This window comes from Danio aesculapii, chromosome 2, assembly GCF_903798145.1.
Source record: "Danio aesculapii chromosome 2, fDanAes4.1, whole genome shotgun sequence".
NCBI classification, from domain to species: Eukaryota; Metazoa; Chordata; class Actinopteri; order Cypriniformes; family Danionidae; genus Danio; species Danio aesculapii.
Genome location: NC_079436.1, coordinates 12,187,353 through 12,202,785, shown reverse-complemented (window position 1 = coordinate 12,202,785; position 15,433 = coordinate 12,187,353). Strand labels below are relative to the sequence as shown.

The following is a 15,433-nucleotide window of genomic DNA, read 5'->3' as shown; positions in this document are numbered from 1 at the left end:
GCCGCTGACGCGAAGTCTCTCCGAAATTACAAATATTTAAAATAGGCACTATCCTTATAAATAAACTAGTTGCAACTAGATTCTCACCTAAAAACACCTCAAAAGTACATTATGTTGTCCAACAGCTGCAATATTTGCCAAACTGTAAGGAGTTTATTGATCTGTTGTCACCATAAGTGGGCGGAGTAATACAGAATGGTTAAGAGGCTGTGCGAGTGCTGTTTTTGCAGACTATCAAACGGCAATTAGCCAATCAGATTCAAGAACCAGACAGAACTGTTGTATAAATATATAATATAATATCTACTCTATAAAATACAATATGATTTTCATATCTGCCATGTAATGCATCAATGATAAATAAAAATGTTCTATTCTTATTCTTTAATTAAAAAAACTCTACATTGCAAAAGTAAAATATGACATTGTATAGTGGTTAGCAGTTTATATTTACAGACACTATTCTACATTGCTTGTCATCTTTTGTCGAACCCTACTAGGTTCTTGTTATTTCAACAGACATAAGAACTAAACAATAGGTATAATACCTTTGTGAGTCCATCAATGTCACCTGAACCTGCGAGACAAGAATCAAGAATTAAAAACAGCACAACACATGAGTTGAATCCCAGTTTTCGACAATTTCGGTAACTGCTATAGTGGTTAACATTTTACCTAATGATCCATTCATATGATGTGGCTCCAGTCCTCCCATTGGACCGTCTGACCCCGGACCCATAGGAAACTACAAACACACACAGCATTTAAACAGATTATAGAGATAAAAGGCCATATTAGCACTTTAGGCTAATGTTTAATAAAGGCTAGAGGAATGGAGGAACTCACACTGGATCTGTTTCCTCCTGGTGGGACTGAGTTTATCAATGTGTAGAGGTTTTCACCTGAGTTAGTGGAGTCTGTGAACACACAACAAGAGGTTTACGCTTTTTAACAGTCACCTTCAAACGTTCTTCTCTTAAAATATAATTTAGCTGTCAAAAATCTTAGCAATTTCAGATGAAGTCTCTAGTTTTAATAATTTTGTCACTCCTGAAACACACCAGTTACTTATCTAAGAGGTTGTTAATTGATTGTATATGCTGTTGTCCCCTAAAAAGTTACTTAAAAAGTTGTGTTTAACCCATTTTTAATTTACCCAGTCTCTTGGTATGGTAGGAACACTTTTTAGCATAGCTTAGCTTAGCATACAGCATTGAATTAGATTAGAGGCAGTGATGCACAAACTTTATTGAGGGTTGTAGGCCAAAGGTAAATATACCAAACTGCATTACAAAGTTGCCATGGGTAATTTCCAAATGTATAAAGTTTGATTTATGATTATTAGTCTGTCCAATTACTTTTAACCCTTAACAAGTGAGAGGCACATATGCAAACTGTTGTATTTCCTACACCTTTCACCTGATTTGGACCCTCAAATTAAAGCTGACAGTCTGTAGTTAAAGCACATCTTGTTTGTTTCATTTCAAATAAATAATACACTGCATGATGAACTTATTACAATAAAAAACAAGTTGTGCCAGCCTTTACCTTGATTTGTTAGACAGTGTGTACAAAAATCTCATTTACTGACAACATTTAACAAAAAATAGCTTTTTTTTTGTAGCTCAACATTAAAACACACAAACAAAAGCTTAAATGATAAATGACAATCTTTATTAAAGGCATACCTCCCTGACACTCCTCATATTTCTCCCTTTCTTGTCAGATGGGATGTTAGGCCATATCAAAAGTTATTATGGGCCACATTTGGCCCACGGACCCTAGTTTGGGCATCTCTGGATTAGACCATTAGCATCTCATTCAAAAAACATTTGATAACTTTGACTAACAAAAAGAGGTTTGATAATTGTTAAAGCTCAACTAATTTGTAGTTATATTGTGAACTACATCTCTGGCAGAGCAGCAAAATTCTTTGAATATTCCAGAGTGAGTGTGTAGTTCCTAGACATATAAAAGGCTTAGCAAACAGCAACTTCATATTTTCTGTCAGTCTTAGTACATGATGAAGAGTAAACTTCAGCAAAGCCAAGTTTTAAGTAAGACAATTATCAAAACTCTGATGCTACTGGTCTAATCCAATTCAATGATTTGTGCTAAGCTAAGCTAAAAGTGTTCCTACCAGATCCGGAGATTGGGGGATAAGAAAAGGTAAAACTCAAATAGGGAAAATGTAAAATGAGCTTATTTCCAAAAAAAAAGTGGAGCATAAATTATTGAATCAGATTAGACCGATAGCATGTCACTCAAAAAAACCCCAAAAACCCACAACCCCCCCGTTATTTAAATGACAAATGTTGTGTCTCGTGAGCGCAGTGTTGCAACTCGAGATCGCATTTATGTAATAGCCTACGAGCATGCGAATCTCTTTGCTTGTGCGCCGATTTCCTCTGCTCGTGCACAAAACTTATTGCACGCTCCCGCAAATATACGCTGCTCAAGTGCAGAGCTCTTTGTGCGCTCTTAAATAAACGCTGCAGAAGTACGATTTAGTGCGTTGTCCAATCAACTGAATTCGCCACAGGTGAACTCCAATTAAGCTGCTGAAACCTCTCAAGAATGATCAGTGGAAACAGAATGTACCTGAGCTCAATTTAGAGCTTCACTGCAAAGGCTGTGAATACTTATGTCCATGTAATTTTTCAGGTTTTTTATTTTTAATAAATTTGCAACAGTTTCAAGAAATCTTTTTTCACATTGTCATTATGGGGTATTGTGTGTAGAATTTTGAGGAAATAAATTAATCTAATCTATTTTGGCATAAGGCTGTAACATAAGAAAAAATGTGGAAAAAGTGAAGCGCTATGAATACTTTCCAGATGCGCTGTAAATATAGATGTGATCAGCCTTTACCTGCTGGACTTGGCATTATAGGTGTTCCTGGTGGACACCCACCACCTCCTGTTCCTCCTGGAGGACCCTGAGAAAACACAAGTGCACAAACACTCAAGCCAGATTCACTCAGGAAAGACAATATTACTAAACCAAACACAAAAAATAGCCCCTTACCACATATGTTCCAGGGGATGAGGAGGAATATGATATCTGTGAAGCCAAAAAAGTTATTTATTACCCACACTTGTCAGAAATCATTTCCTGTTTGTAAAGTCCCATCATTTTTTTTTGTGTCTTACCGTGTTTCCATTATTAGGATTCGGCCACGGTCTGCCAGCTCCTGCTACCCTGTACAGAAAAATGACAGAACAGCTATTTGTTCACTTTTCTAAAACATCAAATAAGTCGGAGGTAAGTAAGATCAGATAAAGTGCTCAAGAAGTCTAAATATAGCTACAGAAAAAGAGAGAATTTTTTTATTTTCAGGGGCAGACTTAAATAAATAAGCAAGGTAAGCAGCCACTTAGGGCCCCGGGGAATTAGGGGGCCCCAACCAATACCAGAAAATCTATATTAATCATATAGCTCTTTTCTAAATTTTCTATAATTTGTTGTAAAATCTGTCTAGAACCATTAAGAATTTAATGTTAAAACTTATTTTCAACCTTCTCTTTCAAACACCTGTCAGATGATGAGCACTGAGCTTGTTAAGAGAGGGCCTGCTCATATAAAATATAATTTCCCAGTGAACAGTGACGATCACCGATTTTCAAAATGCAAATGCAAGATTAGTTTGATTGATTGGGAAATAAATTTGATTTAATTTTATGTTAAGATTATACAGCAGTTTCAAGTCACAAAAATTGACACACAAATATTAAAATCTCATCACAAATATGGCTTATTAACTGTATTGTTAGTTTGGGAACTTGTTTTTTATATTTGCGAATTTAAATGTATTTAATTTGACATTACGAAAATAAAGGTTCCACTTTAAATATATTTTATTTACAAAAATAAAAAAATAGCTTATTTACAAAATGAATTTTTTTTAATCAAAAAACGAATCTACAAAGTATGAGAATGATGCTAGGGCCCCCTACCTGGAATTGAAAGTGCTCTAGTAGTCTAAATATAGCTACAGAAAAAGAGAAAACTGATGATCTTTGCAGTTGTGTGTCACTCTCACAAAAGCTGTTTATGCATTAACAGTATGCAAGTGCCATTAAAATAGTGAAATAATTTACCTTAAAAGCTTACAGTTAAATATTTAGCAACGTCTAAGTTCAAATGTTCTGAAGCTTTTAAGGTGAAGAGTGCATTTGATTTGCAGTGTTAAATTAACTCAATAAATCCTTCTATACACAATGTACTGTAATTTAGCAAGTAAATAACATTTTAACTGTAAAAACGTTCTTTTTAGGCTGTGGTTTATGTGTCTTTTTACTGTGAAATCCTTAGTCAATGTAAGAATAACATCTTTAATATTTTCGAGATGAACAGTGGCTGAACTGAAGCAACGTTATTAGAATTAATTCTTTAGGAGAATTAAATCATGTTAAAATGTAATTATCAAATAGAATCATCAGATATTTAGGGAACTTTATTTATACAGTTGAAGTCAGAATTATTAGCCCCACTGAATTATTAGCCCTCGTTTATTTTTTTCCCCAATCTCTGTTTAATGGAGAGATTTTTTCAACACATTTCTAAACATAATAGTTTTCATAACTCATTTCTAATAACTGATTTATTTTATCTTTGCCATGATGACAGTAAATAATATTTGACTAGATATTTTTAAGACACTTCTATAAAGCCTAAAGTGACATTTAAAGGCTTAACTAGGTTAATTAGGTTTACTAGGCAGGTTAGGGTAATTAGGCAAGTTATTGTATAACGATGGTTTGTTCTGTAGACTACTGAAAAAAAATAGCTTAAAGGGGCTAATATTTTTGACCCTAAAATGGTTTGTAAAGAATAAAAACTGCTTTTATTCCAGTCAAAATATTTCTCCAGAAGAAAAAATATTATCAGACATACTGTAAAAATTTCCTTGCAGTGTTAAACATCATTTGGGAAATTTTTAAAAAAGAAAAAAATTCAAAAGGGGGTTAATAATTCTGACTACAACTGTATATATGAAAAGTTCAGATGCAAAACCTCTAAGTGCTTTCTGAAATTTTCTTCTAAAATGAGCATCTTTTTCAGCCTCCAATATTTTTGTTTAGTTATTTCACTTTAAATGCAATGCAATGAACCCATTTGCATGCCATAAAAGTGAGTTTACTGAATATACACACAGGAGCTTGTGGAAAAAATTCCTTTGTGGAAGAAAATTTCAGATGGCATTTAGAGCTTTTAGCATATGAACTCTTCATATAATTTCCCTGAAAAATTTAAAACTACAAACACTGATCATAAAGCCAAACACTTTAAAATATCCCCTCAATAAGACATTGTTTGGGGAATGTAGTGACCACTGATTTTTACGTTACATGTACTTTGTGTAAACATTCTGCTATACTGTAACAAACATCTTATTGATTTACATTAAACGCAATCAGTATTTCATTTCAGGTTTTGTCCACAGAAATACCAACTACATTCATTCATTTTTCTTCAGCTTAGTCCAAGGGTGCCCACACTAGGTCCTGGAGGGCCAGTATCCTGCAAACGTTATTTTCCAACCCCAATCGGACACACCTGGGCTAGTTAATCTAACTCTTACTAGGCTTTCTAGGAGCATCCATACAGGTGTGTTGAGGCAAGTTGGAGCTAAAATCTGCAGGACACCAGTATTCCAGGACAGAGTTCAGACACCTCTGGCCTAGTCTCTTTATTCATCAGGGGTCACCACAGCAGAATGAACCACCATATACCATGAGCATATGTTTTACACAACAGATCAGCATATGTTTTACACAACAGATGCCCTTCCAGCTGCAACCCAGTATTGGGAAACATTCATCAAAACCCATTCACACACATACACTATGGCCAATTTAGTTCATTCAATTCACCTACTGTATAGCGCATGTCTATACAGAAAAAAATTGCTGCCAAATTAACTTTTATAGTCATCTCAACTTACATCTATCAATTTGACTAAAATATTAAGTTAAACTTTGTATAACTTAAAAAAAATTGTTGTCTTGACTTAAAATTTTTAACAGTGCACGCGAACACGGGAAAAACATGTAAACTATACACAGAAATGCCAACTGACCCAGTCGGGCCTCCAACCAGCAACCATCTTGCTACGAGGTGACAGTGCTAACCACTGAGCCAACGTGTTGTCCACCTACTACATCAAAACCAATTTTTGCTCAGTTTGTGCATTTTCCCTCTTTAAATATGAGCTCCTCAATTTAAAAGGCAAAATTATTTTTGATGCTTGTTCAGCCCCCTTGTTTAAAAATGACCTGAAATAACACAATCCTTGGTTTTATTTCATTTTTAGTGACAATTTCATTGATTTGTGTTCAATCAACTTCAATTTGTAAAAACAATTAAGTTAACTTAATCGATTTGTGTTGGGACAACATGAAAGTATTGTGTGGAACCCAGCATTTTTTACAATGCACATGAAACATGATGTATCAGATAGGACACTCGATCATATGCATATGAATGTCACAAAATAAAAGCCCACATATAAGATAGGCTGGTACTTACATGTTTACTCCAGGCATACCCGGGCCCATAGAGTTTGGAGGCCTCATTCCTCCGCCGTAGTTCTGTAATGATAACCAAGGGTCAGACTATGATATCCAGAATCCCCCAGAGGACACCATGAGAGAGGAAAGAACAAGAACATAGTTAGTTTACATACACAGAGACTATTAAAACACACTATATAAATATAATTAAACTATACTACTATATATAATTATACTAACATAACTATATTGTCCAGTCTTAATAGTGATCAAATGTATTTAATAGGTTTAGGGTATAGATATTTATATTTTCATTTTCATAAGACTGATATGAAATTGAGTCTAGAGGATAGGATAAAATCCAGACCTGTGGTCCCGGTCCCATCGGGCCCATTCCTCGAGGAGCGTTCATTCTCTGCATGGATGCCAGGCTTGGATGGCCTGATAATAACATATAGTAACACCATTAAAGATTTAACAGACACACCTGAAAAGACAAGCTCTGAATTTGTGAGTCCTTTATATAAATACAATAAACTCTTCCAAGATGAGCTTACAAAAGTCCTGGACCTAGAATACTATAAAAGACAAATTGATTTCAAACAACCATTGCTGTTCACAAATTACCAAGATTACACCATATACACCATTTATCAGACAATATATTTCATTCTTATCTGCTTATTATGTTTATTTACCAGTCACAGCTGAAAGGAGAACTCAGAAATAACTTGCATCTATCAGGCAGTAAATAACATCAATTAATAATACTTGTAAAGAAGTTCAGAAATGAAAGAAATGGAGCAGTGGTCAATTTTCTTATTTTACTGAAATGTTGTCGGATCCCAGTCAAAATTGTATTTGCATAATTTTTAAAAATCAATTTTGGGAAAATTGGTCTTCAGTGTTTGGACTCTCATTAGTGATTATTAAACCACACTGAACTGAACTGAACTTAAACTCTGAAAACTGGACTGACACTGTTTCAATTTACTATGATCTTCTATGTGAAGCTGCTTTGACACAATCTACATTGTAAAAGCGCTATACAAATAAAGGTTAATTGAAATGAATTGAATTAATGCTCATTGATCCCCTCTGAGCTCATGGTTCTCTCCTGGGACAGCATGCCAAACCTGCTATCATAATAGAGCATTATCTAAGTGTGAACTCCTAAAATCAGGTATAGGTAAACAGTGGTTTGGGTCAATAGGGTATATGCGGAAGTATGCTGAAAGACTTTTAATTTGTCAGTAACCTGGGTTAATCACTTTCGGTGAACTGTATTCCATTACAAAATCGGCACGTTTAAGGTCAGTTTTCTTTAAAAATCAGCGATCTCCACTGGCTGAGTGATATCCGATATATGTTTTCCCACCATGCAGGGGTGTAGCAGACATTTTAAAAGTCTGCTAAAAGTCTTTTAAACACAAAAGAAGATATTTTGTAGAAAGCTTAAAACATTTAACATTGATTTTCATAGTAGAAAAACAAATACAGTACTATGGACGTCAATGATTACAGGTTTCCAGATTTCTTCAAAATGGCTTCTTTTGAGATTATCAGAAGAAAAAAATCTAATAAAGGTTAGAAACGATTAAGGGTGAGTAAATAATGACTAATGTGAACTAACCCTTTAAGTATACTTTTAGCTTTAAATCTCTCACCTGTTGGTCTTGTAGGGTCCATCATATTTGGAGGTAAAGGTTGCCCACCTGGAGGCTAAAAAAGCAAAGGGGTTAGATGTTAAAATAAGTCCTAGTTCACAAACACTGTTGTTTAAATCCTTTCATTGTGCATTACCGGGTTTCCCATTCTCATGGGCGGCCGAGGTCCTCCAGCATAGCGAGGAGACATAAATGGCTGTAAATAGAAACACAGTGACTTAAAAACACACAATGCAACATCGCGTAACCAACACAAAAGCCTTAAAGACAGAAGTAGAGAGAGAGAGAGTTTGGAGTTTATTGCTATATCCACTTCCCTGGCTATTTCATGGCAAATAAATAAATAAATTGGTAACACTTTACTTAAAGGGTGTTCATAGACTGTAAACAAACCTTTATAATCATGACATGGAACATCTGATGAAAGTGAATGAGATTTTATGCATGCTTATAACAACTGTATAACAACTGGGTTCTGACATTTTAAATGCAGTACAATGCATTTGTTTACAGTACAACAACATTACCAAGACAACAAAACTTGTCATAAATCTGCCATAAACATGAGCCATTATAAATGTCATGAATTTTATAACAGTGCCATAATTTTTTTCCTCAATTACATTTCCTCATTAAAATGTCATTAAGTTGGCGTCAATGGCGTAGTGATTAGTGTGTTGACACATGCTCACAGACGACCTGAGTTTGATTTCACCTCAAAATCATGCCAATCCTTCCCCTCTCTCTGCTCCCCACGCTTTCCTGTCTATACTCCCTACTGTCCTATCCATTAAAGATGAAACCCCTTAAAAAATATAATTATAAAAAAATTAAATATCAATGACGCTGATAAAAATTATTTGACAAAGTAACAACACTTTTAATGAGACATTTTATTGGCAAATAGTTTGTTCCACTGAAAACGTGATCAGAAAGGTATTCATGACAATTATAATAGCCACATGACAATCATGATTATGACAGATTTATGTCAACTTAACAAGTTATGTTGTCATGGTAATGTCAAGTTGTGAAAGATGAAGACTGGTCGCAATATACACTTACTGGCCACTTTATTAAGCACACCTGTCCAACTGCTCATTAACGCAAATTTCTAATCAGCCAATCACATGGCAGCAACTCAATGCATTTAGGCATGTAGACATGGTCAAGACGATCTGCTGCAGTTCAAACTGAGCATCAGAATGGGGAAGAAAGGGGATTTAAGTAACTTTGAACTTGGCATGGTTGTTAACAGGCGGGCTGGTCGGAGTATTTCAGAAACTGGTGGTCTACTGGGATTTTCATGCACAACCATCTCTAAGGTTTACAGAGAATGGTCCAGTGAGTGGCAGTTCTGTGGGCGCAAATGCCTTGTTGATGCCAGAGGTCAGAGGAGAATGGCCAGACTGGTTCGAGCTGATAGAAAGGCAACAGTAACTCAAATAACCACTAGTTACAACCAAGGTATTCAGAGGAGCATATCTGAATACACAACATATCTAACCTTGAGACAGATGGGCTACAACAGCAGAAGACCACACCAGGTGCCACTCCAGTCAGCTAACAACAGGAAACGGAGGCTACAATTCGCACAGACTCACCAAAACTGGACAATAGAAGATTGGAAAAATGTTGCCTGGTCTGATGAGTCTTGATTTCTGCTGCAACTTTTGGATGGTAGGGTCAGAATTTGGTGTCACCAACATGAAAGCATGGATCCATCTTGCCTTGAATCAACGGTTCAGGATGGTGATGTGGTTTAATAGTGTGGGTGATATTTTTTTGGCACACTTTGGGCCCATTAGTACCAATTGAGCATAGTGTCAACGCCACAGCCTACCTGAGTATTGTTGCTGACCATGTCTATTCGGTTTTTGACCACAGCGTACCCATCTTCTGAGGGCTACTTCCAGCAGGATAACGCACCATGTCATGAACCATAAAACATCTCAGCCTGATTTCTTGAACATGACAATGAGTTCTCACTGTTCACCAGATCTCAATCCAATAAAGCACCTTTGGGATGTGGTGGAACAGGAGTTCATGGATGTGCAACTGCGTGATGCTATCATGACAATATGGACCAAAATCTCTGAGGAATATTTCCAGTGCCTTATTGAATCTATGCCACGAAGGATTAAGGCAGTTCTGAAGGCAAAAGAAAGTCAAACCCGGTACTAGTAAGTAAGTACCTAATAAAGTGGCCGATGAGTGTATTTGTTTATGTCAAGTTTTCATAACAATAAAGTAACTGATCAAACAACAATTAATGACAGTTGTCATTAGCATGCATAAAATCTCATTCACATTTAGAACAGTTTCATGACAGTCATATGATGAACACCCCATTCAAGTAAAGTGTTGCCAAACATTTTAAAAATAACACTTTTACATAATAAATAGCTTTATAGCAATAAAAGGCAATAAAAATTCTAGGTAACACTTTATTTTGATGGTCCATTTGAGTATTACTAGACTGTCTGCTTAATATCTGTTGATACTGCTGCTACACAGACATTTAACTGACTATAAGAAACTTTCCAAGTACATGTCAACTTACACTAACCCCAACCTAACTGTCTACTTATAATCTATAGAGAATTAGTTGGCATGTAGATGCAATGTAACTTTCAACAAACGCACCATCAAAATAAAGTGTGACCAAATTCTATCATTTCACATTTCTCCTGATGAAAATCACATTAAAAATAGGTCATTGCAAAAGTATACGTTTCAAAGTCAGGATGAAGGGATGGGGGATATTTCAGCAAAAGCATCCAGACGTGTGCAGGTGACATGCAGAGCTGCTATCAGCATAGAGAACGTATGTAGAACTAGTGCTGTTACCTGTCCGTGCGTGGCCATCATGTTAGCGTTTGGAGGGAGCTGAGCGTGAGGGGAGGGTTGGGAACCAGGTGGTCCCTGCTGAGGGAGGGGAGGAAGAGCAGGTTGCCATAGTACCAGCAGCCAAATGCCAAGAGAAAGACAGAGCAAAGTCAAAGACAGGACAGGTGAAAGCGACAGGTGCAGATGAAGAGAACAGAGCCAAGGCCAAAAGCTCAGAATCTGCTTGATTTGGGTTGATGAGCAGCTCTGACTGATATCATTAGTTTGGTTTTAAGATGCAGCTTTTAGACAGGACATCAAGTGTTTCAATTATAACATTTTAAATTATGATTATTGTAAAGCCAATAATTACAACAAATTATTAACTGTATTTAACGCTGTCTGAGCTCATTTGCACACTCAGCTTTTGGCATAAGCGACATTTACAATATTTCAATTGGCAGAATTTCCTTTATCTATTATGCTGTATATGAACAATTGCGAGTGAATTTTGCTTTTCAGAATTTGTAGTGTTTTTCAAGATTTAATACCAATTAAACCTTTAAGACTTAAGTTGTTTAAAAGTATTTTAAAATCCTAGATATACATTAAAGCAAACAATAAAAAATCCAATTGTTTTGTATTCTATATGGTTGACTAACATTCGAGGTGTTGATCAATTGAATATGAACTCCTTTAAAGGGACAGTTGAAAATTTGCTCACGCTCAGTGGGTTCTAAACCTTTACGAGTTTCCCTTTTTCTGTTGAACACAAAATAAGATATTTTGAAGAATGTTAGAAACCTCTAACCCTTGACATCAGTAGTGGGCTGGTACAAGTTGCGACTGCTAGACTACTCTTTATGAGTCAGTAACTGCTATAATATCTGCACTTCACTGGTTACCCATTAAATACAGAATCGATTTGAAAATTGTATTATTCCGCTGTGGCGACCCCTGATTAATAAAGGGACTTAGCCGAAAAGAAAGTGAATGAATTTTATTATTTATATACAAAGCCGTTAATTATCTTGCTCCTCAGTACCTTACAGACTTACTCTGTCTGTATACCCCCTCTCGATCATTGAGATCTCAAAAATGAGATGATCGAGTGCTTGCAATTGATGGTCCTAAACTCTGGAACACTCTACAAATTTACATTAGACTTTCTCCTCCATTTCTGTGTTTAAGTCCGTTTTAAAGACCTCTCCATTTTTTCTCGCTTTTAATACTCTGATCACTGCTTTATTCACGGGGGCCGAGAGAGCTTAACGCAGAAAATGCAAACGGGTTTAATAAATGCAGCGTGTTTCTTCAGTCGTTTGCATTGTGACAAAATGCAGCACATTTCTTCAGTTGTTTGTGTTATGAGAATTTGCAACACGTGTGATGTCAAACTGATGAAGATTGTTTCTTAATTTGCTGGTGTTTTATGTAATTGAACATGTTTTCTTAAATTGCAGACCATTAAGCTCTCTCGGCTACTGTATTTATTGCTTTTATTTGTTGAATGTTTCTTTTATATTCTGTTTTCTTCTCTGTCTTTAGTATTTCTATGTACAACACTTTTTTTACAGGTATCCAGCTTTCTTCAAAATATTTTTGTTTGCTTTTAATAAAAGAAAGAAATTTGTATATGCAATAAAATGAACAAACTAGTTCTTTAAAATGAGCTAAAATAAACACAATTCTTGAGTTTTTGGGACAACTTAGGGGAGAGCTGAGCACAAAGTAACTCTTTTTGGTTTTGGCCAAAAAAATGAACAAAGTAACGGAGTTAGACAAACCATATTTTACCAACAACGCACAAGCCTCTCCTACAAATTAGCACTGAAATTATGATCGCCAGATCTATGGTTTCTGTGCAGCATTGCCAAAAGTGCCAGGAGTAAAAATATTACTATTTACCCCACCTGCGGGGTAAGTTGCAACAGACAGATGGTTAGTTGTAACACAGGCTTATAAGGTCAGATTTTACACAATTAATTCAAATACAGTTTATTTTAAATAGTATATTTCCTCAGTAAATAATATATATATTTGTTTTATTCTACATAGCACAGAATGTTTATTTATTTATCTAGTGGATAAACACATTTGAATTCATTTGCATTATTATCCATTATTATACAATGCATTTATTTGCAGTATTAGCAATAAAATGATAATTTTTTTAATTCAAAAATATTTTCTATTAAAGATTTTTTTTATATAAAAAGTTCTCAACATTACACTCACAATTCAACAATTATTGTGTTTGTTTAATTTGAGTCCAACAGTGTGTGGCTTATTTGTATCACCCTGTTACAACTAACCCCGCTGTGTAGTATTTCCCACAAAACTGGCTAGCAGTCACTGTGTGTTTTTTACATCTTTCAAAATGGTTCCATCTTTTAGCCTAGAAGACGGTAATCACAACAATATAAGATTTTACTAACATACTTTCACTGATTAAAAAAAAACAAAACATTGACTATAGTAAAAAAAAATACTTTATGCTGCAAAAATGGTTTCTTCTGTGTTTCTCATTCAAATTTTGCTGAACTTTTTCAACAGCTGGCAGGAAGACGTCTGCTGACACTGCTGCCATGGTTAACCCTGAGCAAATACCTTAAAACACTGTTACATTTTACCCCGCGTTATTTTGTGCCCCGCACTCCCTCAGTTGTTTTATGTTCAATCCACTCAAATTTGAAAAAACAATTAAGGTTAACTTTATCAGTTTGTGTTGGGACAACATGAGGGAATTGTGTGGAACCCTGCATTTTTTACAGTGTAACAAGTAAAGGGTGAGTAAATGATGACAGAATTTTCACTTTTGGGTGAACTATCCCTTTAATAAAGTTATATTGTAAAAAATACCTAAAATCTGATATTTGGAATTTTTTTTTTCCCTCAGAGGACTTTTTTTTATAATTAAGTGGCAAAATGTTTATGTACAAATGGTCATCCGTATCACCACTAGAGGGCAACAAGGTTTAAGAAAGAATAGTCCAAATGACCGCAAAGCCACTCAAATGTTTCAAGTTTTCCTCCATATTCACTGATGCTTGTTTTCAAATAAACCAGTTTCGTATTTTCCATCTCTCAGTATCTGAGAATCTGTGCTGAGCAGCATTCCCGCAAAAGCCCTCGAAGGGTCACTACCCCATCTGGCCTGAGAAAGGCTCGTCTCTAAAATGCTTCCTTCCATAAGATCGTTACAAACAATTCTTTCATCCTTAAACCTTTTCCAAGAATTCATTCAGATATTTCGATGAGTCATTCTCTCTCAGAAACCTCCCGAGTGATAAAGCGTTAACTCTGCTGCTGAAGGTGCATCACCAACACATTTAGCACAGCTCAGCAGGACAACGAGAGGGAGAGGAGAACGCGAATAACCCTGCCTGCCATTAGCGGCTAATGGTCGCAATCAGAGCGGTTCCCTGCAGACGCCGGGTTTGGCGGATGACCAGAGACCGTGGCATAATGGTTCCTCTGTGAACCAATGGCACGTGTCTGTGCACCTGAGGACTGCTGGTTTGATGTTGGTTTGTGGAGAAGGGTTAAAGGATGTGGAGGAGTAGTGGTGACCCACCTGAAAGAATCCAGGAGGTATGGGGCCGCCTGGCATTCCGTCACCGGGGGGCATGTTGCCCAGGACTGGACTTGGGGCTGCAGCTGCGCTCTGAAATCAGAGAGAGATGATACATATGAACAAAAGTACACCACTGTTGAAAAGATTTGGGAAAGACTTAAGATGCACTTCATTGAATTTAAAGTTACACTACAGACTACGCACTACAGACAATTATAATGTCACATTAATCTTGATCTTCATTCATTCATAATTTTCTTTTCGGCTTAGTCGCCACAGCGGATTGAACCGCCAACTTATCCAGCATATGTTTTATGTGGCCGATGCCTTTCTAGCTGCACCCTATTACTGGAAAACATCCATACACTCTCATTCAAACATACACTACGGACAGTTTAGCTTACCCAGTTCACCTATACCCCATGTTTTTGCACTTGTGGGGGAAACAGAAGTACCCGGAGGAAACCCACGCAAACACGAGGAGAACATGCAAACTCCACACAGAAATGCCAACTGATCCTGCCAGGGCTCGAACCAGCAACCTTCTTGCTGTGAGGCGATTGTGCTACCCACTGCGCCAACATGATGCCTAATCTTGATCTTTACCCCAGCAATTTCTGATGTTGGAAATTTTAAAATTCTGACATTTACATTGCACAAAATGCTTTTCTTACTTAGAGCTTTTGTCTTGTTTAGTCTAAAATTCTACAAATTCTGAAATCAAGAAGCATTTACTAGACAAGAATAAAATATTGTTTCGTTTTTAGAAATAATTTAATCAAAATTAAGTGAGTTTTTCCTGAAAACCGCAAAATAATCTACCAATGACATAATCTTGTGTTTGC

The 15,433-nt window shown here is 36.1% G+C and overlaps 1 protein-coding gene across 4 annotated transcripts in view; it reads right to left on the bottom strand.

Annotated features, from left to right (window-relative positions):
- Positions 1-15,433, bottom strand: part of ssbp3a (single stranded DNA binding protein 3a) — an 89,329-nt gene that overhangs the window by 8,791 nt on the left and 65,105 nt on the right. Inside the window, exons 5-16 of one of the 4 annotated variants that reach the window (XM_056472928.1) lie at positions 14,589-14,678; positions 11,033-11,107; positions 8,319-8,378; positions 8,183-8,237; positions 6,883-6,956; positions 6,532-6,617; positions 3,153-3,201; positions 3,028-3,063; positions 2,872-2,938; positions 847-917; positions 676-745; positions 549-577 (exon numbers count right to left, since the gene is read on the bottom strand). In XM_056472928.1, the coding sequence (XP_056328903.1) occupies positions 549-577; positions 676-745; positions 847-917; positions 2,872-2,938; positions 3,028-3,063; positions 3,153-3,201; positions 6,532-6,617; positions 6,883-6,956; positions 8,183-8,237; positions 8,319-8,378; positions 11,033-11,107; positions 14,589-14,678 (762 nt within the window). The remainder of the gene's footprint in view (positions 1-548; positions 578-675; positions 746-846; positions 918-2,871; positions 2,939-3,027; positions 3,064-3,152; positions 3,202-6,531; positions 6,618-6,882; positions 6,957-8,182; positions 8,238-8,318; positions 8,379-11,032; positions 11,108-14,588; positions 14,679-15,433) is intronic. The other 3 variants (XM_056472936.1, XM_056472941.1, XM_056472944.1) reach the window with 3 other exon arrangements.